Genomic DNA, 27,819 nt, shown 5'->3' with positions numbered 1-27,819 from the left:
TCAGGGAGAAGAAAACCTGCCAAAAAAGAGGATGCTGTCGGACTCTCTGTGCCTGATGAAGAACAAGAACGGGTGGTTACAGTGCATAAGTTCACAGCCTGCAGCTGACGAGACCATGAAGCCCATGCCAGTGCCCGCAGTAGCCTCGACGCCTTCCTCGGTCACTACCACGAAGGATCTGTGCAGAAATTTCTGGGCTTGCAGCCCGGAGTGAGCAGACATTCCTGAGTAGTCTGCATGCTCTCTGAAGGCACTGCGCAAGCCCATAGCTTCCAGTGTGGCCTCCAGCTCATAGCTCTCCTCCACCTGCATGCGAGGCAAGTGCAGGTCCACTTCCCTTTGCTCCAGGTGTCCAGGGCTGGTCCACTCTACCAGCTTCTCAGGAGATAGTCTGTCGATTATCTACAGTTGGAAAGATAAATTCAAGAACATTTTAAAAGCCACACATTGGCTCCAGCCAGCCAGAAATTATTACTGTTCATTACAAACTCAGAATTTCTATTTCAGTCTGTTGTCTACATAAAAGACTGTAGTCTTACATTCTCTACTATATTTTCCTGTATTATAGTATCTATATATAGCATGAAGTGAGTTTTTCAAACTAAAAACAAGATATTTCAAATTCTGCATTTCAATTTCTGGTCTCTTCTAGTTTCTATAAATGTATGAATATATGTACTCACAGTGAATATCTATTTTATTGTATTTAACTTCATACCACATGTCTCTAATAAACTGATAAAGTTAGGTAATAATTCTGTCAAGTTGCTATGTGTTAGACAACAGTCAATATTATCCATTCCCCCTTACAGACACGCATGAAGCATTCTAATATAAGCTGATAAATTCTGAAGATAGAAAATTAACAATTGAGACCTGGGAGCAGTGTCAGAGCAAGGCCAGAGCTTCAGGCCCAGAGCAGCATCAAGGGAGCCACAAGCCTCAGAACTGGGAGCAGCTTCAGAGGTAGGCCTGAACTTCAGGCCTGGAGCAGCAGCCTCAGAGGGAGGTGCAAGCTTCAGGCACCAAGCAGTATCAAGGGAGTCACAATCCCCAGATCTGGGAGCAGTGTCAGAGGGAGGTCCCAGCTTCATGCCCAGAAACAAGGAGTGATCACTGGGTGAAACACAGCATTGTTTTCCAGCAGTAGCTTCAAGAAACCATTGCAAAAAGTTCCTCTGGGAAAGAACAACTGTGTCCCAGCAGCATCTACTGATGTTTCTTGGTTGGAGATACCCTGCTACTACATCAAACACTGAACCCTCAGCCCCACCTACACCTCCAATGGGAGGAGCATCCACTGGAGCAATAGCCCCACCTTCACCTCAATGAGTGACCACCTGAGCATTGGACCACTTCCACCAGGAGGAACATTCACCAGAAGCTCTGCTTTGCTTGTGTCTGAAGGAGTGATCAATGGAGCCACGCCCCTAACTATACCAATTGGAGAAAGAGAGAACTCCTGAAGCACAAGCTCCACCTATATCAATTAGAGGAAGAAATGTGTAGACAACAAAGTAAGAACACACTCAACAATGTAAAGATCAATAAGGCACTACTAGAAACTAGTGGTGCTACAACAGTAAGACCTTAACATCCCAACACAGATGAAGTAGAAGAAAATGAACTAAAAAGTAACTTTATGAGGATGTTTGAGGCCCTTAAAGAGAAAATGAAAAATTCCCTTAAAGAAATGGAGGAAAAGACAAACAAAAATGGAAGATATTGACAAATCCCTTAAAGAAAACCAAGAAAAAACAATCAAAAAAGTCTAAGACTTGAAAATTAAAATAGAGGCAATAAAGAAAACACAAAATGAGGGAATTCTAGAAATGGAAAAGTTGAGTAAATGATCAGGAACCACAAATGCAAGCATAAGCAACAGAATACAAGAGATGGAAGACTCTCAGGTATTGAAAATATGATAGATTCATGGTCAGAGAAAATTTTAAATTCAACAAATCCTTAACACAAAACATGTAGGAAATCTGGAACACCATGAAAAGACCAAACCTAAGAATAATAGGAATAGAAGAAGGAGAAGCAGTCCAACTCAAAGGCACAGAAAACATATTCAACAAAATAATAGAGGAAAACTTTAACAGCCTAAAAAAGGAATCGGTCCCTGAGGACCCTGGGATCCTGTCTTTGCTGAGTTCGCTGGGCCATTTGGCCCCCACAGAGTGCGGAGAGTCCAGAGGTGAGCTGATTTGGCTTCTAACTTGGGCCCAACTTCTGCCTGCCCGCCCTGTCAAACCCTGCCCAGGGATCTTCCATAAGACGACTCGACCCCTGAGGACCAAACAACCCAGAGTCTGCTGACATCTCTGGGTCAGTCCTGCTCACCCACCTGGAGAGCAAGTGCCTCAGACCTGCCTGCACCCAACTTGAAACCCATCAGTATCAAAGTCAATTGCACACACCTGAAGAGAACACCCATACACACCAGGAAAGGAAGTGACACCAACTGTACCCACTGGGACAAGAGATGAGAAGACGACAATATAAGAACACATCCAACAACAGGAAAACCAATATGACACCACCAGAGTCTAGGGACTTTACACCAGCAAGACATGAACATCCCAACACAGAAGAAACAGAAGAGAGCAACCTTGAAAACAACTTCATGGAGATGATAGAGAACCTAAAAGAGGAAATCAAAAAATCCTTCAGAGAAATGGAAGAAAAGACAAACCAAAAGATGCAAGAAATCAAGGAAAGTCAAAAAAGCCAAGAAAATACAATTAAACAGCTGAAAGGAACAGTTCAGTATCTGAAAACTGAATAAGAGACAATAAAGAAAACACAAACTGAGGGAATGCTGGAAGTGGAAAAGCTTAGTAAACAATCAGAAACCACAGATGCAAGCATAACCAATAGAATACAAGAGATGGAAGACAGAATCTCAGACACTGAAGACAAACTAGAGGAAATAAACTCATCAAGCAAAGAAAATCTGAAGTCTAACAAATCCATAACAAAAATATTCAGGAAATTTGGGACACCGTGAAAAGACCAAACCTAAGGATAATAGGTATAGAAGAAGGAGAAGAAACCCAACTCAAAGGTGCAGAAAACATATTCAACAAAATCATAGAAGAAAACTTTCCCAACCTAAAGAAAGACATGCCAATGAAAGTACAAGAAGCCTACAGAATGCCAAATAAAGTGGACCACAAAAGAAAGTCCTCACGTCACACAATAATTAAAACACCAAACGTACAGAATAAAGAAAAAAATATTAAGAGCAGCAAGGGAAAAAGGCCAAGTAACATATAAAGGCAAACCTATCAGAATTACACCAGACTTCTCCATGGAAACTCTGAAAGCTAGAAGGACATGGATAGATATTCTACCAACTCTCAGAGTACATGGATGCCAGCCCAGACTATTATAGCCAGCAAAGCTTTCAATCACTATAAATGGAGAAAACAAGATATTCCACGACAAAACCAGATTTAAACAATATGTAACCACTAATCCAGCCCTACAGAAAGTACTGGAAGGAAAACTCCAACCTAAGGAAATTAACTACACTCACATAAACATAGGCAATAGATAATCCCACTCTACAAAAACTCAATATAAAAGGCAGGGTAAATCAACATACAATACCAGTACCAACAACAAACCAAAAGCAAACAAGAATAAACACTCAATGGACCTTAATTTCCCTCAATATTAACTTAACTTAACTTGCCTATAAAAAGACACAGGCTAACAGATTGTATATAAATTCAGAATCCATCCTTCTGCTGCATACAAGAAACACACCTCGAATTCAAAGACAGACATTACCTCAGAGTAAGGGGTTGGATAAGTTACTCCAATCAAATGGACCCAAGAAACGAGCTGGGGTAGCTATCCTTGTGTCTAACAAGATAGACTTCAAACTAAAATCAATCAAAAGAGATGAAGAAGGTCATTTCATATTCATCACAGGAAAAATCCATCAGGAAGAAGTCTCAATTCTAAACATCTATGCCCCAAATACAAAGGCACCAACATTCGTAAAAGAAACATTATTAAAACTCAAATCACAAATAAGGCCTCACACAATTATAGTGGGAGACTTCAACACCCCACTCACACCCCTGGACAGTAACACCAAACAGAAAAAATGGAAGCAAATTCACCACGGAGGAGCATACTCCAGGAAATAATCAAACTGAGGGCAGAAATCAATAAAGTTGAAACAAAGAAAACAATTCAAAGAATCAATGTAACAAAGAGTTGGTTCTTTGAGAAAATCAACAAGATAGACAAACCATTATCCAAATTAACCAAAAGGCAGAGAGAGATCATGAAAATTAGCAAAATCAGAAATGAAAAGGGGGACATAACAACGGACACTGAAAAAATCCAGAGAATCTCCAGGTCGTACTTTGAAAACCTGTACGCCACAAAATCAGAAAATTTAAAGGAAATGGATAATTTTCTGGACAGTTATCACTTACCAAAATTGAATCAAGAACAGATAAGCAACTTAAACAGACCTATAACCTCTAAGGAAATAGAAGCAGTCACCAAAAGTCTCCCAACCAAAAAAACCCGGGGCCAGATGGATTCACTGCAGAATTCTACCAGAAATTCAAAGAAGTGCTAATACCAATATGCCTCAAATTGTTCCACAAAATAGAGGCAGAAGGGACATTTCCAAACTCTTTTTAAGAGGCTACAATAACCTTGATACCCAAGCGACACAGACACAAATAAGAAAGAGAACTATAGAGCAATATCACTCATGAACATTGATGCAAAAATTCTCAATAAAATCCTAGCAAATCGAATACAAGATCACATCAGAGAAATCATCCACCATGACCAAGTAGGCTTCATCCCAAGGATGCAAGGATGGTTCAACATACGAAAATCCATCAATGTAATCCACCATATAAACAGACAGGAAAAAAAGTCACATGATCATCTCACTAGATGCCGAAAAAGCCTTTGACAAAATCCAACATCTCTTCATGATAAAGGTCCTGGAGAAATCAGGGATAACAGGAACATACCTCAGCATAATAAAAGCAATATACAGCAAGCCAACAGCCAACATCAAATTAAATGGAGAGAAACTCAATGCAATTCCTCTAAAATCAGGGACAAGACAAGGCTGTCCACTCTTTCCATACTTCTTCAATATTGTCCTTGAAGTCCTAGCTAGAGCAATAAGACAACAAGATGAGATCAAGGGAATACAAATCGGAAAGGAAGAAGTCAAACTCTCACTATTTGCAGACGATACGATAGTCTACATTAGTGACCTGAAAAACTCAACCAGGGAACACCTATAGCTGATAAACACCTTCATCAAAGTGGCAGGATACAAGATTAACTAAAAAAAAAATCCATAGCCCTACTATATACAGATGATACATTGGTGGAGAAAGAAATCAGAGAAACATCACCCTTTACAATTGCTACAAATAACATAAAATACCTTGGGGTAACACTAACCAAAAATGTGAAAGACCTGTACTATAAGAATTTTGAGTTTCTAAAGAAAGAAATTAAAGAAGATAACAGAAAATGGAAAGATCTCCCATGCTCTTGGATAGGTAGGATCAACATAGTAAAAATGGCAATCTTGCCAAAAGCAATCTATAGATTCAATGAAATCCCCATCAAAATCCCAACACAATTCTTCACAGACCTTGAAAGAAAAATTCTCAACCTTATATGGAGAAACAAAAGACCCAGGATAGCCAAAACATCCCTATACAATAAAGGAACTTCTGGAGGCATCACCATCCCTGACTTCAAGCTCTATTACAGAGCTATAGTCCTGAAAACAGCTTGGTATTGGCACAAAAATAGATTAGTAGACCAATGGAATAGAATTGAAAACCCTGATATTACCCCACACACCTATGAACACCTGATTTTTGACAAACAATCCAACTTTATATGATGGAACAAAGAGAACATCTTCAACACATGGTGCTGGCATAACTGTGTGCAGACATGTAGAAGACTGCAGTTAGACCCAAGTCTATCGCCTTGCACAAAACTTAAGACAAAATGGATCAAAGATCTCAACATAAATCCAGTTACACTGAACCTAATAGAAGACAAAGTGGGAAATACCCTTGAATCAATCAGTACAGGAGACTGCTTCCTGAACATTACACCAGTAGCACAGACACTGAGGTCAACAATTGATAAATGGGACCTCCTGAAACTGAGAAGTTTCTGTAAGGCAAAGGACACAGTCAGCAAGACCAAACGGCAGCCCACAGACTGGGAAAAAATATTCACCAACCCCACATCTGACAGAGGGCTGATTTCCAAAATATACAAAGAACTCAAGAAGCTAGTTCCAAACAACCCAATTAAAAAGTGGGGTAAAGAACTAAACAGACTATTCTCAATAGAGGAATCTAAAATGGCTGAAAGACACATAAGAAAGTGTTCAACATCCTTAGCCATAAGGGAAAGGCAAATCAAAACAACTCTAAGATACCATCTTACTCCTGTCAGAATGGCCAAAATCAAAAACACTAATGACAATTCATGTTGGAGAGGATGTGGAGAAAGGGGAACACTCCTCCACTGCTGGTGGGAGTGCCAACTTGTACAGCCACTTTGGTAATCAGTATGGTGACTCCTCAAGAAAATGGGAATGAGTCTACCACAAGATCCAGCAATTCCACTCCTAGGCATATACCCAAAAGAAGCACATTCATATAACAAGGACATATGTTCAATCATGTTCATAGCAGCACTATTTGTAATAGCCAGAAATTGGAAGCAGCCTAGATGCCCCTCAAGGGAAGAATGGATAGAGAAAATGTGGCAGATTTACACAATGGAGTACTACTCAGTGGAAAAAAACAATGGAATCTTGAAATTTGAAGGAAAATGGATGGATCTAGAAGAAACCATTCTGTGCAAGGTAACCCAATCGCAAAAAGACAAACATGTTATGTACTCACTCATATGCGGATTTTAGACATAGAGTAAGGATTATCAGCCTACAATCCACACTGCCAATGAAGCTAATAAACATGGAGGTCCCTAAGAGAGACATACATGGTCCCCTGGAGAAGGGGAGAGCCTCAAGATCTGCTGAGCAAATTGGGAACATGGGAAGAGGGGGGAGGGAGCTAGGAGAATGAAAAGGAGAAAGGAAGAGGGATGCCGAGGACATGAGAGAGCAGAAAATATGAGTCAGGGGAAGAACACACGATAACAAGAATGGAGATATCATAATAGAGGGAGACATTTTTGGTTTACAGAGAAATCAGGCACTAGGGAAATGTCTGGAGATCTACAAAGATGACACCAGCTAACTATCTCAGCAACGGAGGAGAGGCTACCTCAAATGCCCTCCCCTGATTATGAGATTGATGACAGACTTATATGCCCTCATCCAGCAGCTGGTGGAAGTAGAAACAGACACCCATAACTAATCACCGATCTGAACTGGAACCCAGATGCAGATAGCTGGAATACCAGCATGGGACTGATCCAGACCCAAGGAACATGGGTTTCTTTGAGAAAACCTGGGAAATCTATAGGACTTCCTGTAGAAGCCCAGTATTTATCCCTAGCATAGGTGTGGACTTTGGGAGCCCAGTCCATATAGAGGAATACTCCCTGAGCCAAGACACACGGGGGTGGGCCTAGGCCCTACCCCAAAGGAAACATAAGACTCTGATGACAACCTATGGAAAGCCTTACCATCCAGAGGGAGCAGAGAAGATATGTGACAGATAAGGTTTTAGTGGGGTGGGGGTAGGGGAGGACGGGCGGGAGAAGGGAAATGGGATTGTCATGTAAAACAATCCTGTTCCTAATTCAAATTAAAAAAAAAAACAGCCTAAAAAAGGGCATGCTTATGAAATTACAAGAGGCTTACAGAACACCAAATAGACTGGACCAAAAAAAAGTCCCCTCACAACATAATAATCAAAAAATAAACATTCAGAATAAAAAAAGACTATTAAGAGCTGTAAAGGAAAAAGGCTAGGTAACATAAGGGCAAACCTATCATAATCACACCTGACTTCTCAATGGAAACAATGATAGCCAGAAGGTCCTGTCAGATGTTATGTTACTAAGGGATCATGGATGCCAGCACAGACTACTTTACCCAGAAAAGTTTTCAATAACGATAGATGGAGAAAACAAGATATTCCATAATAAAACCAAATTTAAACAATACCTATCCACAAACCCATCCCTACAGAAAGTACTAGAAGGAAAACGTCAATGCAAGGAAATCACCTATGTCCTAAGAACACAGGAAATAGATGAGCTTACAGCAGCAAATTCCAAAGAAGGGAATTGAACACACAATGCCATCACCACCAACAAAAACAAAAATAACAGGAACTGGCGATCATTGGTCATTATTATCCATTAATATAAATGATCTCAGTTCATCTATAAAAAGACACAGGCTAACAGGTTGGATACGCAAACAGAATCCATCCTTCTACTGCATACAAGAAACACTCCTCAAACTCACAGACAGACATTACCTCAGAGTAAAGGGTTGGGAAAAAATTTTAAATCAAAAGGACCTAGGAAACAAGCTGGTAGTTATCCTAATATCTAACAAATTAGACTTCAAAGAAAAAGAAGGGCATTTCATTTTCATCATTGGAAAAATCCATCAAGAGGAAATCTCAGTGCTGAACATCTATGCCCTAAACACACGGGCTCCCACATTTGTAAAAGAAACATTACTAAAGCTTAAATCACAAATCAAGTCCCCCACACTAATAGTGGGAGACTTCAACACTCCACTCTCACCACTGGACAGATCTCCCAGACAGAAGCTTAACAAGGAAATAAGGGAACTAACAGATGTTATGACACAAATGGACCTAACAGAAATCTATAGTACATTCCACCCAAACACAAAAGAATATACTCTCTTTTCAGCACCTCATGGAACCTTTTCAAAGTAGGCCACATAGTTGGTAACAAAGCAAACCTCAACAGATACATAAAATTTGGAATAAACCCCTGTACCCTATCAGATTACCATAGCTGAAAGTTACAATTGAATAGCAACATTAATTTCAGAAAGCCCACAAACACATGGAAATTGAACAATGATCAACTGAATCACTAGTGTGTCAAGGAAGAAAGAAAGAGAGAGAGAGAGGAAGGAAGGAAGGAAGGAAGGAAGGAAGGAAGGAAGGAAGGAAGGAAGAAAGAAAGAAAGAAAGAAAGAAAGAAAAGACCTCATAAAATTAATGAAAATGGCTGTACAACATACCCAAACTTGTTGGAAACAATGAAAGCAGTGTTGAGAGGAAAGTTCATAGCACTAAATGCCTACATAAAGAAGCTGGAAGCCGGGCATTGGTGGCACATGCCTGGGAGGCAGAAGCAGAAGGATCTCTGTGAGTTCAAAGCCAGTCTGGTCTACAGATCCAGTTCTAGGAGAGACTCCAAAACCAGAGAAATGCCCTGTTTCAAAAAACGGCACAAAAACAAGAAGTTGGCAAAGTCTCACATTAGTGAATTAACACAACAATGGAAAGTGCTAGGGCTGAAATCAATAAAATAGAAACAAAGAAACCAATGCAAAGAATCCATAAGACAAAGAGTTGGTTCTTTGAGAAATTCAACAAAACAGACAAACCTTTATCCAAACTAACCAGAAGACAGAGAGAGAATATACAAATTAACAAAATCAAAAACAAAAACAGGGATATAATAGACACTGAGGAAATCCAGAGAATCATCAGGTCATATGTCAAAAGCCTGTACTCCACAAAATTGGAAAACTTTAAGGAGATGGACAATTTCCTAGATAAGTATCACATGCCAAAATTAAATCAATAACATATAAACAACTTAAATGTTGCCCCTATAACACTTAAGGAAATAGACACAGTTATTAATGGTCTCCCAACCAAAAAAAGATCAGGCCCAAATGGATTCAGTGCAGAATTCTACCAGATGTTCAAAGAAGATCTAATACCAATACTCCTCAAATTATTGCACACAATAGAAACAGAAGGAACATTGACAAATTCTTTTTTATGAGGCTACAGTTATACTACAACCCAAACCACACAAAGACACAACTAAGAAAGAGAATTAAAGACCAATTTCTCTCATGAACATAGATGCAAAAATACACAATAAAATACTGGCAAACAAATTCAAGAGCACATCAAAAGATCATACATCATGACCAAGTAGGATTCATCCCAGAGATGCAGGGATGGTTCAGCATATGAAACTCTATCAATGTAATCCACCATATAAACAAACTAGAAACCATATGACCACCTCACAAGATGCTAAAAAAGCCTTCGACAAAATTCAGCACCCCTTGATGATAAAGGTCTTGCAAAGAATAGGGAAACACAGAACATACCTAAACATAATAAAGGCAATATACAGCAACCCAAAAGCCAACATCAAACTAAATGAAGAGAAACTCCAAGCAATCCCACTGAAATCAGGAACAAGACAAGGCTGTCCAATCTCTCCATATCTTGATAACACAGTACTTGAAGTTCTAGCTACAGCAATAAGACAATAAAAAGGAGATGCAAATTGGAAAGGAAAAAGTCAAACTCTCGCTATTTGTGATGATGTGGTAGTTTACATAAGTGACACCAAAAATTCTACCAGTTTATCTAAACTGATAAACACTTTCAGTAATGTAGCAGGATACAACATTAACTCAAAAAGAAGTCACTAGCCCTCCTATATACAGTTGACAAAAGGGCTGAGAAGGAAATCAGAAAAACATCCTTTACAATAGCCAAAAACAACATAAAATATCTTGTGATAGCTCTAACCAAACAAGTGAAAGTCCTGTATGACAAGAACTTCAAGTTTTTAAAGAAAGAAATTAAAGAAAATATCAGAAAATGGAAAGATCCCCCAATCTCTCAGATATGTAGGATCAACATAGTAAAAATGGCAATCCTACCAAAAGTAATCTACAGATTCAATGCAATCCCCATCAAAATCCCAGCACAACTCTTCACAGACCTTGAAAGAACAATACTCAACTTCATATGGAAAAACAAAAAACCCAGGATAGCCAAAACAATTCTGTACAATAAAAAAAAATCATCTGGGAACATCATCACCCCTAACTTCAAGCTCTACTATAGAGCTAGAGTAGTGAAAACAGCTTGGTATTGGCATAAAAACAGAGGGGTGGACCAAAGGAATTGAATCGAAGACCCATGTATTAACCCACACACCTATGAACACCTGATTTTTAAAAAAGACGCTAAAAATATAAAATGGAAAAAAGTAAACATATTCAACAAATGGTGCTGGTATAACTGGCTGTCAACATGTAGAAGAGTGCAAATAGATCCACTATGCACAAAACTCAAATCCAAATGGATCAAAGACCTCAACATAAATCCATCCACACTGAACCTCATAGAAGAGAATGTGGGGAATACGATTGAACGCATAAGCAAAGGAGACCACTTTCTAAATAAAACACAAGTAGCACAGACACTGAGAGCAACAATTAATAAATGGGACCTCCTGAAACTGAAAAGTTTCTGTAAAGCAAAGAACATAATCAACAAGACAAAAGGGAAGCCTACAGAATGGGAAAAGATCTTCATCAACCCCACATATGGCAGAGGGCTGATCTCCAAAATACACAAAGAACTCAAGAAACTAGACATCAAACTACCAAATAATACAATTAAAAAAATGGGGTACAGATCTAAACAGAGGATTCTCGAGAGAAGATTCTCGAATGGCTGAAAGACACTTAAGGAAATAATCAACATCCTTAGCCATCAAGGAAATGCAAATCAAAACCACTCTGAGATTCCATCTTACACTAATCAGAGTGGCTAAGATCAAAAACACTAATGACAGCTTATGCTGGAGGGGATGTGTTCCCATTCCTCCATTGCTGGTGGGAATGCAAACTTGTACACCTGCTATGGAAATCAGGATGGCTATTGCTCAGAAAATTAGGGATCAACTACCTCAAGACCCTGCAATACCACTTTTGGGCATATACCCAAAGGAGGAACATTCATACCACAAGGACATTTGCTCAACTATGTTCATAGCAACATTATTTGTAATAGCCAGATCTTGGAAACAACTTAGTTGTCCCTCAACTGAGGAATAGATAAGGAAAATGTGGTATGTTTACATAATGGAATACAACTCAACTGTAAGAAAGATATCCTAAAATTCTCGGGCAAATGGGCAGAACTAGAAAAACCATCCTGAGAGAGGTAACCCAAAATCAGAAAGACAAATATAGTATGTACTCACTCATAAGTGAATACCAGACATAAAGCAAAAGATACCCAGCCTACAATCCACAACCCCAGAGAAGTTAGAACCCTCTTCCAGAAACAGATAGAAGCAGATGCAGAAATCCACAACTAACCAATGGGCACAATGAGGGAGGATCGACAATATGAACAAAAGAGTCAAGACCATGATGGGAAAACCCACAGAATCTTCTGACCCAAGCTAGTGAGAGAATACTGACTCAGGTCTGACAAATGGGAACCTGCATAAGACCAAACTAGGCTCCCTTAATATAGATGACAATAGTGCAACTGGTACAATCTATGAGGCCACTGGCAGTGGGTCCAAGATATAACTTAACACACAAACTGACTTTGTGGAGCCCATTCTATATGGAGAGATTCCTTCCCCAACCTAGACACATGGGTGTGGGTAGTGGAAATGTGCCTTGGTCCTGCCTCGACAAGATGATGGGACAGACTTAGTAGACTTCCTGGGGGAGGTCTTACCCTCACTGAGGAGCAGATGGGAGGTAGGTGGGCAGTGGGGAGCATGGGAGGAGAGAATGGAGGGAGAACGGGGATTGGAATATAAAAAATAAATTAATAAAAAATTTTAAAAAGAAAATTAAAAATTACTATCAATTTCAAACTAGGCACCCTACTGGATTTAGTGTTGGAACTGCTGATCTGACTAACAAAGCCAGTTTTCTTCTTCTGATTATGATGGGGAATGTACTGTGTATATTTATCTTATTGATTGTTAAATAAAATACTGTTTGGCCAATGAGACAGCAAGTTAGACGGGACTAGGAGTCGAAGAGGATTCTGGGAAATGTAGTAGAGAAGTGGTGATCCGGGCAGGAAGTGACATAGCAAGGAGACTCATATATAAGCGAGGAAACAGCAAGTGGCCCTCTTTCCCCTCCGCTCCTGCTCCAGCAGCACAATGTGATCCACCGGCAAGGAGGAATGCCAATAAGGCTTCCAATAAGATAAGTCTTATAAAATATATAGATTTATGATAATTAAGACTGAGCTAACAGATGAGGAATCCTAGTCATTGGCCAAGCAGCTTTGAACCTAATACAAGTTTCTGTGTATTAATTTGGGCCCTAACTCAGGCGGGTGGCTGTCGTAAAGCTCACACATGGCGGTGGGGCTCAGGCGACTTTTGGCAGAAAAATTTATCGTAACATGATTCACTTCATTTCAGTGATGCCCAGAAAGAGGCCTTTGTATCAGAGTGTGTGTGTGTGTGTGTGTGTGTGTGTGTGTGTGTGTGTGTGTGTGTGTGTAAAGCTCCAATACATGTTTCACTTTGTTCTAAAATATTTCCAAGTTATAAAGCTGCAAGAAAAACTCCATAGCACATATTAAATTTACAGAATGCTTTCTATGTGCTCCACCTATTCTAGGCTGCACTGCCTTAGTCATCAGAAAATATTACATATACAGTCCCAGGGAGGCCAAATTTCATAGATGAGAATGCTGAAGAACAGGGAAGTTGGGAGGATTTGTGGTTGGGAAACAATTTAAAGAATAAGTATTTGAAACTATATATTCCTGGTGTCCAGAATACAAAATACTAGCCTCATCATTGTTTTGAAAAGAAAATGGATGGACCTAAGCCAGGAATAAGGTTCAAAGAATATATGCAAAACCAAGGGCTTTGCTGAATTGCATGCACAAGTTCTGTATATATGCAATATGGTTTTTCCAGACAAAGAGTTCATAGATATTAATGATTCCTCAGAATGGTAGAGATTCTTTTGAAGCACCACCTATACTACTTAAAATATTCATTTAGCTCATCTCAACACAATTGCATTCTAGTTATTCTCAACGAAGTCTATTCCTCAATAGAGATCAGCTGGTAGCCACTTCACAGAGTGAGAAATACTTCCCACGTGACATAGCCGAGCATCAAATTCTGTTCAGAAGCTCTGTTCCCAGGCTCCCCAGGTACAAGAGATGTAATACAGAGTGTTAAAAAGTGGCATTAGGCCAGAAAATGCCAAGATTTACCTTCTCCAGACCATCTATGTCATTGGGCAGAAGCACAAACATGCTGAGGTCGTTGTTTTTATATGGAATCCCCACAATTTTGGCCTGCAGGTCCTCTAAGAGGGTGAAGCTAAAGGAGCTGCACTGGGTCATCATCTGCACAGGTTTACTTGTGCTCTGCAATAAATAAGCATAGGTGAAAACATTAAGACCAAAATCAGACAGCACCCAAGTAGCCTGTGAAAATAACACAGCTTCCAGTAGTGCCAAAGATCTGAATTACTGAATTTGGCCAAGTGACCTTAGACTGTACATGCCAGATGCAAGCAGACCACATATATAAAGGACAATACCTTATTCAGCCAGAAGTCCTCCTCCTTGGTATGTTCTTTCTTAAACCCCCTGTCCCACAGACCTTTAAAATAAACTGTATTAATGAGCACCAGCTTGGTGGAGCTGCTAAAAGAGCCTTCTGGAAACTGGTCCTTGACTTTTTCTGAAAACACAGAAACAGAAAATATTGGTTCAACTTGCAAATCACAAACTATGTATTTGTCAGGTATAGATGCAGGTGGACGTGGATAACCATTAACACTGCAGCAAGTCAACACCTGAGGGGCCTTGAGAATCAAGGATTTGCGGGCAAAGTAGGGGAAATTCTCATATAATCTCTGTCTTCAAGCAGTTGTACTTATTATCAACTAAGGAATATTGGGCAACTTATTTATTCTCTGTGCCTCAGTTTCCACATTTATAAAATAGAAGCATAATATGCCTCATGGAGTTGTTGAAATGAATAAGTGATTTAATATGTATAGACCTGTAATTACTACCTGACATGTCTTCAGCACTGTTTCAACCTTTATTCTTTCCCAGTCAACAGATAAGAATCCTCACCTGTGATTCAGAAATTATTTATAAGAAACAGAATTTGAAGTGTATGTACTCACCTGTGCGCCCCAAATTCTAACATCAAATTGCCTTTCTCTATCATATATCACCTTGACAAAGATGCTTCCCAATCCAGGAATTTACCAACTCAAGGAGGCTAGCTAGCCAGCAAATGCCAACCTCTTTCCACACTGAAGTCCCCAATGCTAGTTACACCACACACACACACACACACACACACACACACACACACACACACACACACACACACACACACCACTATGCTCAGCTTTTACATAGGCTCTAGGGTCTGAACTCTGGTATTCATGCTGTCTGTGCATCTCCTCAGTCCCAGAAACTTGCATTTTGGATTCTTGTTCAGTTCACACTACACTAAATACTGAAAAATTCTGTTAGTCAGCCTTTCCATATACCCTTGTTTTCTGGTTGTTTTATTTCTTTCTTTAGATAAAATACAATTCTTTCTTTAGATAAAATTCATTGTCATGACAAATCTCATTAAAAGTGGTAATAGAAAACTGTAGATATATGATCTGTTTATCCACAAAGAGTATTTCCATCTTAATATTTCTAATGTGTTTGATTCGTAAGAGAGAATGTTAAGGGAAAGATGGGAGATAGTCCTCAAATCATTTCTGTGGAGGTGTCTGAAGAGTTAATCACCCCTACAAGATGTTCAAATGGAAGGGAGGCCTGAGTGGCCCCAGCTGTAGGTAGCAGACAGAGCTGCCTGTGCCTCACCTAACAGAGAGAGGAAACTATGCCATTTGCTCTCGGAGCTCCAGACTCAGAGAGAAAGGCTATTATGCAGAGAATATGCTAAAGACAAGCATGATTCCAGTCCAGGAACTGAAAGGTAATGTGATTCACAGCTTGTGCAAGCAATCCCCACTGTCACATTTCTCCATACATGCTAAAACCATTCATCCCCTGCAGTATTCCATGCAACCTGTAAGCATATCCCTGCCTGTACACATCTCTAGCTCCTCCCAAAGCTCATCCACCTGGCATCTATGCAGCCTCAAGTCCAAGGCTTTGGTCACAGCTGGTAATCAATAAGTGCCTTTTGTTGAAAACCCCATCCATACTCTACCATGTGTTTGGCTTTCAACCCAGGAATTAATCTTCTTTCGACTTTCATCTGCAGCATTTACAAAATCAACAGGCTCCAGAGATGCATGGTAATATTTTTCAACATAATCTATGTATTTCTTTAGGAGAGACAGGGAAGAAATAGAAAGAGATTGAAGAATTTATTTATCAAGTACAAATACCTCTTAATAAATGTGTTTGTTCATTAGGAAAACTAATGTCAAAATTTGAATTTTTAGGTCCTCATTCCCTCCATGGGCTGTCATGCAGGTGCAATGTGATTAAAGTAAAAGTCAGATATAGACTCCCTGGACTCAAAAAGGAACTGCATATCTGAAGCAGACCAGAAAGGCTAGTAAAACAGAACCATGGCAAGCAGCCAACTTGGCAGCATGGCTCCAGGACTCAGTCCTAGAATGAATATTGGCCATTTGTTGTTACCACTCATAGATGTGGCAGACAACAGAACTTACTTGAAGGAAGAGGTATGTTTTCTCGCCAAACAGTCTGTTGCTTATTTTCAGTTCATAACCATTAGGGAATTTGCTTATTTCAGTCAAAAGCTTTTGGAATTGATCATGGACTTCTGTCTTCTCAATCTTCAAAATCAAGACAAAAACTCAGTGGGTTATCTTGGAAAAAACAAGCCTAGATTCTCTTCCAAAGGAATGTGGCTAACGCCCTTCCTCTGATGAGCAAATTGAGAGTAAAGTAGAAATGTTCATTGGTCTCTGGATGTCATCTGACTTTCTATAAACTCAGAAGCCAGGCATACCCAATCAGAGCTTCATAGAGAGGCCTCCAGCAGCCCCAACACCACAGGTCTTTCTTTTCTGCTTTGGCTATGGCTTTGAGTCTCACTAAGTGATTCATACATTTGTTTTTATCCACCCTCAGACTCTAAACACTTGAGAAATGTAAATGATTCCCTCAGATAATTTCTCACCACTAACACTTGGATATTTCTGTTTTGAATGGTGAATAATAAAAGTGACTCTTCATCTAGGAAACAGTTATTTACCAGAGCTGCAAACTGATCTAAAATAAAATTTGTCATTGTTTTTGAAAAATTACCAAAATCTTCTGAATATCTTCTATAGGATGTACCAGCTTTCTGACTGTGTGCTGTAGGCATTGCATGACAAATCTGGGTGAGCCAGAACACATTAGAACAGAGCAGAACATTGTCTCATGACCTGTTGAGTGGACTCCAGTTGTTTTAATTCACAGAGGATGCAAAGAGAGGCAGCTTAATTCTGAAGTGAGTGGTCTACTCTTGATGCTACATGAGAACTGAGAGCCCATTTCTTGTACAATATGATGCCTAAAGGTCTATTTAATTCTCTATTGGGTCTCTTATTTTCATTTCTCATGCTTAACTGCCTACCGCAGTACCAGAAAAAATAGACAGCTAACTTGTGCAAATAATTAATAACTATTTGAAAACACTTGAATTGAAAATGCATATCCACACTGCTCCGGCATTATCTATGGGGCTGACATTATCTGCCTCTGCTGTTATAAGACTAAGTGGCTAGCAATCAGTTTCTGGCTGCTTGGGTTGTTAGGGGCATGTCAGGCACATCACACCCCATGGGAATTAAGAGTTCAATATACACTAATTTCCTAGTGAGTCATTTGTGACTAAGCTGACCTACAAATAAGGGAAAGGAAGAAAACCCTGTTTCCAAACAGGTTTGGGGGTTTTAATTTAATTTATACTATCTTGATAGTTGCCTGGAGTTGGAAAAATCCCAAGATCCTATTCAAGAGCTGAAAATGATATCTTTATCACAAAACTGACTGCATCACAGGCTTCATTGTGTCTCCAACGTATTCAACCAATTATACATTGTAAGGAAACAAGTCCCAAATCAAACTCATGGGGAAATACCAAACAGCCACAACACAGACACAAACATTTAGATGTTCACATCAGATCCACTATACAGGAAAATGTTTCTAGAGGATGATGGTTCTTGAAAACATGTGTAAAATACAGCATTTTCAACAAATGGTGCTAGTAAAAACTGAATGGCTGCACCCTGCATAAAAACTTAAGACCAATTGGATCAAAAAACTCAGGATTAAAACCAGATACACTAAACAAAATAGAAGAGAAAGTGGGGAATAGCCTTAAATGCATTAACACAGGAGACAACTTCCTGAACAGAACACCAATAGCACAGGCACTAAGATAAACAATAAATGGGACCTCATGAAACTGAAAAGCTTCTTTAAGGCAAAGAAAACCATCAATAGGACAAAATTGCAGTCTACAGAATGGGAAAACAATTTCACCAACTCCACATCCAATAGAGAGCTAATATACAAAATATATAAAGAACATTAAAAACTAGATATTCACAAACCAAATAATACAATTAAAAATGGAGTTCACATCTAAACAGAGAAGGGAAACACACATTGCTCATAGGAGTGCAAACTTATACGACCACTATGGAAATCACTATGGCAGTTACATAGAAAATTAGGAATCAATCTACCTCAAGACCCAGCTATACCACTCTTAGGCATATACCCAAAAGGATGCTTTATCTTATCACAAGGACACTTGCTCAACTATGCTCATAGTGGCTTTATTCATGATAGCCAGAAACTGGAAACAACCTAGATTTCCCTCAACTGAAAAATGAATAAAGAAAATGTGGCCCCTGGTTATGAGATTGATGACTGACTTATTTGCCATCCTATAGCCTTCATCCAGCAGCTGGTGGAAGTAGAAGCAGACACTCATAACTAATCACAGAACTGAACTGGAATCCAGATGCAGAGAAGGACCAGTGAAGAGCACAGAGGTCCAGACCAGGCTGGTAAAACCCACAAAAACAGCTGACCTGAACATCAGGGAGCTCTTGGTCCCCAGACTGATATCTGGGATACCAGAATGGGACTGATCCAGACCCCAGGAACATGGGTTTCAGTGAGGAAACCTGGGAAATCTACGGGACCTGCAGTAGTAGTTCATTACTTATCCCTAGCATAGGTGTGGACTTTGGGAGCCCATTCCATATAGAGGTATACTCCCTGAGCCAAGATACACGGGGTGGGGGGGGGCGTGGGCCTAGGCCCTATCCCAAAGGATACAATAGACACTGATGACACCCTATGGAAGGCCTCACCATCCAGGGGGAGCAGAAAAGATATGTGACAGATAAGGTTTTAGTTTGGGGGGTAGGGGAGGACGGGTGGGAGAAGGGAACTGGGATTGTCATGTAAAACAATCCTGTTTCTAATTCAAATTTAAAAAGTTGGAAAAAATATCAAATTAAAAAAAAAGAAAATGTGGAACATTTACACAATGGAGTATTACTCAGCTGTTTTAAAAACTGACATCATGAAATTTGCATGTAAATGTATGGAACTAGAAAAATTCACACCAAGTGAGGTAACCTAGACCCAGAAAGGGTAAATATAGCATGTATTCACTTATATGTGAATACTAGTCATTAAATAAATGATAGCCCACCTACAGTCCTACAATCCATAGATTGAGGGAGGTTAGGTATAGAAGAAGGGACTAGGGAGGATGATCTCCCTGGGAAGGGAAAATAGAATATATTTCACAAGTGGACTGGGGGTGGGTGTGGACAGGAGCAGAAGGATCAGGTAAAGGGGGCGGGGATAAGATTGAGGGAGGGAATGCAGGGAGAGACATATGGAATTGAAGGCCATTTGAGGGATGATATGGAAACAGTACAGTGGAAACTTCCTAAAATATATGGAAGCAATCCTAATGAGGTCTGCTAATAATGGAGAAGACATAGTCCCAACTATTCATCTCTTGTCACCAAACAAAGCTTTCAGTAGCAGGACTGGGTTGCATTCAATTTAGCAGTTGGCTGGGGGTGTCCTATGGAAATCCCCAAACAACACAGACTGTTGCCAAGGCAATAGAGTGCTCTCTGCAAACTGACACTTGGCTCAATTGTCAAGGACAATACCCATACAAACCACTGAACATGGAAAAATTGAGCTGGTGCCTACATGGAAACTACACCCTTGTGTTCTAGTGTCCTTAATACAGAAAGATACTCTGCAGGCTACCAAAAGAGAAACATAAACACCAATCCAGACACGAAACATTTGACTTACAATCTGTCCTACCTATAAGATATGCTAGGGCAATGGCGGAACACAACTTGTGGAAGTATCCAAGCAATGTCTTATTTGACTTAAGGCCCACTCCACAAAATGGAACACGTTGCTGACAATTGGGCAACCAAGACCAAAGACTAGATAGCTCAGAGACCTAGGGTAAAACCAAATACCACTGGTCTAAAATGAGGAGCAATAAAATGACTCCTAATGGCATTCTCCTATACTCATAGGCCAGTGCCTTATTCATTCATCCTCAGAGAAGCTTTCTCCTATAGCAGATGGGAACTGATACAGAGACCCTTTTCTGGGCATTATGCAGAGAGAGAGAGTCTTTTGAACACTCAATTCTAAATGGGATGTCTCCAACAAATGCCTCTCAAGCTCAGACAACCCTAGGAAGAAGAGATGGGAAGAGTGTAAGAGACAGAGGATGGAGGACATCAAGAGAACAAGGCACTGAATCAATGGATCAAGGCTCATATGAACTCACAGAGTCCGAAACAGCACGTTCAGAGCTGACACAGGTACCAGGTTCTCTGCATGTATATTATGGATTCCAGTTTAGTATTTTTATGAGATTCCTGGGTGTGTGAATAAGTTGGTCTCTGATCCTTGTGCCTTCTCTTTGGACTCTTTTCCTTCTGTTAGTTTGGTTTGTCCAACTTCTGTGTGAGGATTCCATTTTATTTTACCATATTTTATTTTGTTATGTTTTGTCATTATCTTAACTTAGCCCATTCTTTTCTAATAAGAGACAAAAAGAGGAGGACCTGGATGGCAGGGTAGGTGTAGAGGAGCTGGGAGGAGAACAGGAGGGTAACAGTAAGCAAGATATATTGTATGAGAAAATAATCTATTTCAATAAAAGGGAGAAAAAAGAAGATGTGTTTAAGAAACAAGTGATTGCCTATAGTTTTCAGCTCTTATATTTGATCCACATTTAAGTCAAAGTCCACTGCATCATCAGACAGCTTGTCAGTGCTGAATTGGTGATCTGAAGATAGCCCTGAACAATTGTCTCCATATTCCTCAGAAGACAAAAAAATGGCATTAAGAAATCTGGGTAATAGAATAGTTCTGGCATTTTTTAAAAGGCAATGAAGCAGAAAATGGGGAAGTTATATTTTTAAAAAATTAAGTGGTTGAGAATTTTCACCAATAATGAAAAGTATGAATCCTTTTAATAAAAAAATTTTAATTAACCATGAATGCTAGGTTTTGAGGGGAAAATAGTTAATTAGATGAAGAAAACAAAAATCCTTGTTAAGATCATCAACAGAATATTAGAAATTATAATTCAGAACCATTTTATGTCTTATTTTATGTCAAAAACTCATGAAAGGACTGCAAGATGGTTCAAGTGAAGGTGGTTGTCACCAATAAACCTGATGACTTGAGTTCAATCCCTGGGACCCACATATTGAATGAAAGATAAGTAACTCCTGAAACTGTACCATGAAATGTATGAATTTTTTATTCCAAAATTACAGTGAATCAAAATTACAGTAAATAAAAGAAATGCATGATTACACAAATAGTGGTAAATTTTTTAAATGAAAAAAGTGGTAGATCACTACCAAAGATGTCAACTAAACCAGCTTGCCAATAGTAATATTAGAATATGAGAAGAGAATCTTCCAGTGGCTACCAGAAACATAAACCTAGAATGCTGCACAGTCATCAAACATAGCAGAGTTGAACAGTCTGACAACATCCACCATGTGTAAGTCATAACTAAGGAAACCACAAAGTAATGACACCAGCAGAATATGGCAGAATAAGTGGCCCAAGCCTCCCACAAAGAGACTTCATGCTAACAAAGTTGCCTCAGGAAATTTCCAAACCAGTTCAAGTGAGGGTGAAGTGGAGTACACTGAAACAAACAGAAAAGTCCTTGGAAATCACTCCCCATAACACCTTCCAACAACACAGCATGGAGACTGTAGAGGTGAGGCTACTCCTAACTCTGCCCCAAGGAGAAGAGAGAAAGAGAAGAATGAAACATGCCCAGCATTCTGACTTCTGGGGAACCATGGAAAGTACTCATCTACCTCTCCTCTAAAATTAAGCTATGAAACAAACAAGGTACCTATGTGCTGAGCCCTGCAGTGGCACTAAAAATCAGCAGGATGAATTACAAATTAGCAACTCACAAATATCCAACTGTATTATATATACAAGCTTCTCACAGACAATCCCCAGAAAAGTGTTTTTGCTTGTTTGTTTAGTAGATTTTGTGTATTTCAACAATTTTATTGAGATGTATATCCTAGGCTGGGAATAGTGGTACATGTCTTTAATCTCAGCACTCAGAAGGGAGAAGCAAGCAGATCTCTGTGAGATCAAAGCCAGCAGGGTTATATAGAAAGTTCCAGGCCAACTAGGAATATATAGTGAGACCCTATCTCAACAAAAGAACAGAAAGAAGGAAGGAAGAAAAGAAAGGGGAAAGGAGAAAAAGATAGAGACATGGAGGGAAGAGAAAGGAGGAAGGGAGGGGAGAATGTTTCTTTTCATTGGGCCTCTGAGAAAGTCTTTGGTCGGTCTAGCTCTCAACAAGTATGGACATTCAGAAACTCAAAGATCTCCAAGATAAAGCTACAAAGACCTCTAAAGACACACGTCATAACCAAACTGTCAAAAGTCTCAAAAAGGGAATCTAGAGAGGAACTAAACAGCTTTTTACATATAAGGGATCCAAAGGTTGTGAGGACCATGACCGATCATGAACTCACAATAGCTGTGGTTGCCTGCACAAAATCCATACAAGGTTGAGCCAGTCAGTGTTCCAGCATAGAGATGGGAGGGGCTTAAGAGCCTCAACCCTTAGCTCAGAAGCTACTGAAAGCTGATGGATTCTCTAAAGTCACGATGATCTAGTGGATGGCACAACACTCATGAGTATATGGGCAGCACAAACTGGGCTCTATGGCTTATTTAATTTTTTTTTAAGAACATGAATTGCGGGGAGAACTAAGAGGACTTGGAAAGGGGAGGATGAATGTGATCAAACACACTGTATACATGTATGAAACTTTTGAAGAACTGAAAAATGCACATTTAAGATATGCAATAAGTTCGTTAAGAATCTAGTATTATTTTGGTACTAAAACAGCAAAAATGTTCAAGGAAAACATTTCTGACATCATTTATAACATTTTTAAAACTAACAAAATATAGTGAACCAAATGTGTTTAATTTTAAAGTATTGTGACTAAGTATATTACTGCACCAAAAAAAAACTTTACCACTGGAAATTCTGTTAATGAAACCCCTTCCAATGACATAGAAAAGTCATATTCTTACCAGTAGAAACAGAAAATAAAGACATAGAACATGTATTCACAGATGCCCAAGGACTGTAAGGCCCTGGGAATTTGTCTTAATCTCTTTGGACAATTGTATGAAATTATGAAATGAATCTATAATCACTATTAATAGTGACCAGTGTTGATACAGTCCCTTGAGTGAATGACTTGGTAACAACCAATTTTTATTATCATTTGCCCACTGATGTAAACCTCATGTTAATACAAACTCCCTAGAAATTACACTGTAAAAAGTAAGTAGCTAAAGAAAATGTCACAGACTCTCAGACACACACACACAATTGAACACAGCTCAGCCATTAGAACATCTTGTCCTTTGAGACGGTATGAAATAACTAGGAGGATTCTATGTTGCATGAAATAAGCCAAGCATTAAAAAAGAGGGGGGGCATTACATTCTACATTGTCCCACTCATGTGGAGAACCAAAAATTGTTGTTCTCACAGAAGTACACAATAAAATGCTGTTCACCAGAGGTGGAGAAAATAGGAGGAAAGAATTCAAGAAAGAAATGCTGATCAAAAGATATGTGTTTAGACTCAGACAGAAGGGATTTTTTTTAAACGAGTCTAATATAGACAGCAGTCAGTAAGTACTTTCTAGGGTCTGAGGATGAAGAAGAAATGATGAGCGGAGTCAGGGAAAAGGGAGATGGGATGAGTACTGATGGCTATGGAGATAGATCCTTTTTAGGGTGATGAAAATGTTCTAAAAGTGATCCTGATGGTCACACAATTCTGTAACCTTACAGAACCACTGAATTATACAACTGAAATAGGTAAATTTCAGAATACATGGATTATAGTTCAATAAATCTGTTTTCAAAGAAATAAAAATAAAGAATTTAAATTAATTTAACTAATATTTTTTCTAATCCAAGATATCTAGGATGTCATTTCAGTATATAAATATAAGAAAAATAAAGCATATGTTCCTATAAAACAGATACAACACTGCTTTAACATACAACACGTAAAATTAATGATTTCCACATGAATATTTCAAACTAAGCTCCTGAAATATAGTAAATATTTTATACTTTTATTATACCTTAAGTCAAGCCAGATTCATTTCAAGTACTCACTTGACTGAGCACTACCCACCACCAGGGCAAACCAGGGAACTTGTGTGTCATTTTCCTTACACTAGGACAGGTACTCATTGCATAATTCATTCTACATCCCTACATAGTCTTGAGATTTTCATATCACTTTATACCAGAAAGGTTCAGAACACTCTAAATTCATGTGATCATCAAGTAGTACATGTCAGCTTGCCACTGATTTTACTCATCTGTTTATTCCTCTATCAATAAGGAAATTGGATTAGCTGGCCTCTTGAATGTGCTCCAGGTCCAGTATCCTTGTCATAGTCAGTACCTCTACTCTGTATATCCTCAACTCCCAAACCCAACTGGGGAAGAGACAGAACTGGCTCATGGTGGAACAGGTTATACTGCCAAATTCCATCCAATCACAAACCTCTTCACCCAGGGTTAAGAGAATCTGTCCCAGATGAGATGCCTTGTGTAATGTGCAGGAATCTTCTGCAGGGACTACCGTGCCAAGAAAGAGAAGTACTCTAGAAACTACTGCATATCTCAGTTGAGTGCACATGGGAGAAGCCACTTGACTTAACTCAGTTAAAAATCCCAGAGAAGGAAAACCAAGTTCACAACTGAAACCAGGCCACCCAGACAACCTAGCACTGCAGGATTATGAAGTAAACATCTCACAATGTTGGGAGGTTCAAAGTATGACTTTATGAGAGGTACTGGGTTGTGATTACTGTCAAAGCAATTGTGCCTTCTGAGAGCTCTGACCACCTCCAGATGCTGACCCTGACCCATCCCACCTGTATTTGGTAAGATCAAACAAGAAATACCAGAACACTAGATCTGGAAGATGACCAATGTTCCTATGCTGATAATATTTAAGGAAATGTTAGCAGGAGGGGCAAAATATTAATTCAGTTTAGCAGTAATATTATTTATAGCTCCCACCTGCACTAAGTGAGTTAAATGTATCATCTAGATGATTCTATCAGAAATGTCAGAGGACTAAAGAAAGAAAATGACTTTCCAGAGTCCTATAGTCCTGACATGCCCACGCCAGAACTCGACCCAATTCTCTGTAACTCCAAAGCTGTTATAAGAACTTCTCAGTGTGTCAGCATTCATAGTGGCTGTTGTCTGTTAAAGTTATGATCTCCTCTTATTATTGAGAATTTACTGTTTGTGTACAGTCCAAATGCTGTGATTAGACACGGTTTTTCTCCCTGGAGTTTATGTTCTGAAAGTCTAACCCCAGTATAGTAATGTTAAGAGGTAGAGAAACACTTAAGGGACCTCAAAGGAAAGGTGGTTAAGTCACCAAAGGCACTTCCCTCGGAAGGGATTAATGGTAGTCTCCCAAAGTAAATTAGTTCTTTTTTATTGTAAAATGCTGGCAGTAATTATTCAGAGTTACAGAAATTAAGTGGGGAAATGGAAAAGGACTTTATGGGTACAGACTGATTTCTCCTTGTTTGTAAATAGAAAATGCATGTTGTATTTTGAATTGTAAGTTAGTTCTTGTGAGAGTATATTTTACAAAGCAAGACCAGCCTACAAGCTTAGCCCCTTCTGTGTGTCACTAGTGTTCAGCCACTATCTGTGTGTGACTGGTGTCCATCTCTCTATCTGTGTGTCACTGGTATTCATCTCCCTATCTGTGTGTCACTGGTATTCATCTCCCTATCTGTGTGTCACTGGTGTTCATCTCCCTATCTGTGTATCACTGGTATTTATTCCCTTATCTGTGTGTCACTGGTGTCCATTGCCCTGTGTGTCACCAATGTTCATCTCTCTTCTGTTTGTCACCAGTGTCCATCCACTTTTGTGTGACACTGGTGTTCATCCCCTAATCTTCCACATTATAATGCATTCCAGAGAAATCTCCATGGAAACCAAACACATAAAGACACTCAATTAGAACTTTCAACCTCCAAAACCATGAGCTTACTAAGCTAGTTCTTATTTACAAAGCTTCCAGACTCTAGTGCTTTCTTATAAGAACAGAAAATGAACTAATATGCCCAGAAATATTATTTGGCTCCAGTGACTACTGTTTGAAAGTAAATGAGGTGTATTACACCTTCTATGCTTTTCCTAGTACTTTTCTATGTTGGTTCTACACTTAAAATGTAATCCCACTAAAGGGTATAAAACATTTGCCCACCTCCTTTTCTTCCGACTTTGTTCTGGAGCTTCCTGTACCCTTCTCAGAGTAAAGTACCTGGTAGAGATAAAACATTGTCATTATTGTCAAAATAGAGAGAAATTTCACATAGCCAATGGAGGGCTAGCACAAAAGTCTTTTCAAGGCTGGACAGGCAGCAGCATCTCCTTGACAAACCAGGGAAATGTCTGGGTTGCCCACTGATCTCTTGCAAGGAGCCTAGTCCTGGGCTCACTTAGGTCTTCCTCTTCCATTTGTCAGGTAGACCAAACAGAAATTACATAGGTGATTACAGTGACTTTGGGCGTTCATATCCTATCTTTATGAGAATAATGGCTTTTGATGAGGACACTCATCACACTCCCACTTAAAGGAATTCCAAGCATCAAAGAGAAAATGGTATTGTGGCATCTACAGAAGAAAGAGGCCTTCCTTGACAGACCTGGAATTGTTCCACATATTCATCATCTGTTTTCTGGCCAGCAGGTCAAGTCGAGCACATTTTCAATGCTAGAGTAGACGGTTATACCCCCAAACCAAGTCTGACTGAAAATCAAGGGAAACTCCTCACCTTCTGTAACTCAGAGGCAGTGGCTCCTCCAGTCCCCGTGATGATCATGCCAATGGCTGTTGAGATGCCCACGGGAGAAAAGAAGATGTTGCCATCGTTTGTTTTATCCAGCTCTTTGAAAAGATCAAACCCAAACTGTGCAGTTGCTGTGCCTAGTGACTCCATGATGGTTTCCAAGCAATCTAGAACAGCAATAACAATCAACACAGCATCTGGACTGGGCTGCTTATGCTGTGGTCACACCTTTCTTAATTTATCCAGAACATCTATCTGATCCTTGCCTCTGTTTCCATGGCAGAAGACATAAGTCAGCTGGAGCTCTAGCTTCATCCAGTAGT

General features: G+C 39.4%; 1 protein-coding gene across 3 annotated transcripts; it reads right to left on the bottom strand.

The window, feature by feature from the left end:
• Serpinb13 (serpin family B member 13) lies at positions 1-27,646 on the bottom strand. 3 transcript variants are annotated; one of them, XM_035444845.1, is made up of 8 exons: positions 27,482-27,646; positions 26,911-26,967; positions 25,515-25,517; positions 16,715-16,840; positions 16,243-16,360; positions 14,591-14,733; positions 14,259-14,414; positions 1-402 (listed from the first exon to the last, which is right to left on the bottom strand). In XM_035444845.1, the coding sequence occupies exons 1-8, from the start codon at positions 27,644-27,646 to the stop codon at positions 1-3; spliced, it is 1,170 nt and encodes a 389-aa protein (XP_035300736.1). The 3 variants fall into 3 exon arrangements, with proteins under 3 accessions (XP_035300736.1, XP_027273669.1, XP_035300737.1); XM_027417868.2 differs by lacking the exon at positions 25,515-25,517 and having other exon boundaries at positions 16,715-16,860; positions 26,901-26,967; XM_035444846.1 differs by lacking the exon at positions 25,515-25,517.
• Between the last annotated feature and the right edge of the window lie 173 nt (positions 27,647-27,819).

This window comes from Cricetulus griseus, chromosome 5 (genome assembly GCF_003668045.3).
Source record: "Cricetulus griseus strain 17A/GY chromosome 5, alternate assembly CriGri-PICRH-1.0, whole genome shotgun sequence".
NCBI classification, from domain to species: Eukaryota; Metazoa; Chordata; class Mammalia; order Rodentia; family Cricetidae; genus Cricetulus; species Cricetulus griseus.
The sequence above is the reverse complement of the archived record's forward strand: the minus strand, read 5'-3'. Positions and strand labels throughout refer to the sequence as shown.

Bases quoted from the DNA above. Each gene is read 5' to 3' on its own strand.
- Serpinb13 (XM_027417868.2), bottom strand. From the start codon at position 27,646: ATGGAGTCACTAGGCACAGCAACTGCACAGTTTGGGTTTGATCTTTTC. The intron at 14,734-16,242 runs GTAGAGTATGGA...CTGTGTTTTCAG, and splicing joins GGTTGAAAGCCAAACACATG to AAAAAGTCAAGGACCAGTTT. The intron at 403-14,258 runs GTAAATCTTGGC...TTCCAACTGTAG, and splicing joins ACATAGATGGTCTGGAGAAG to ATAATCGACAGACTATCTCC.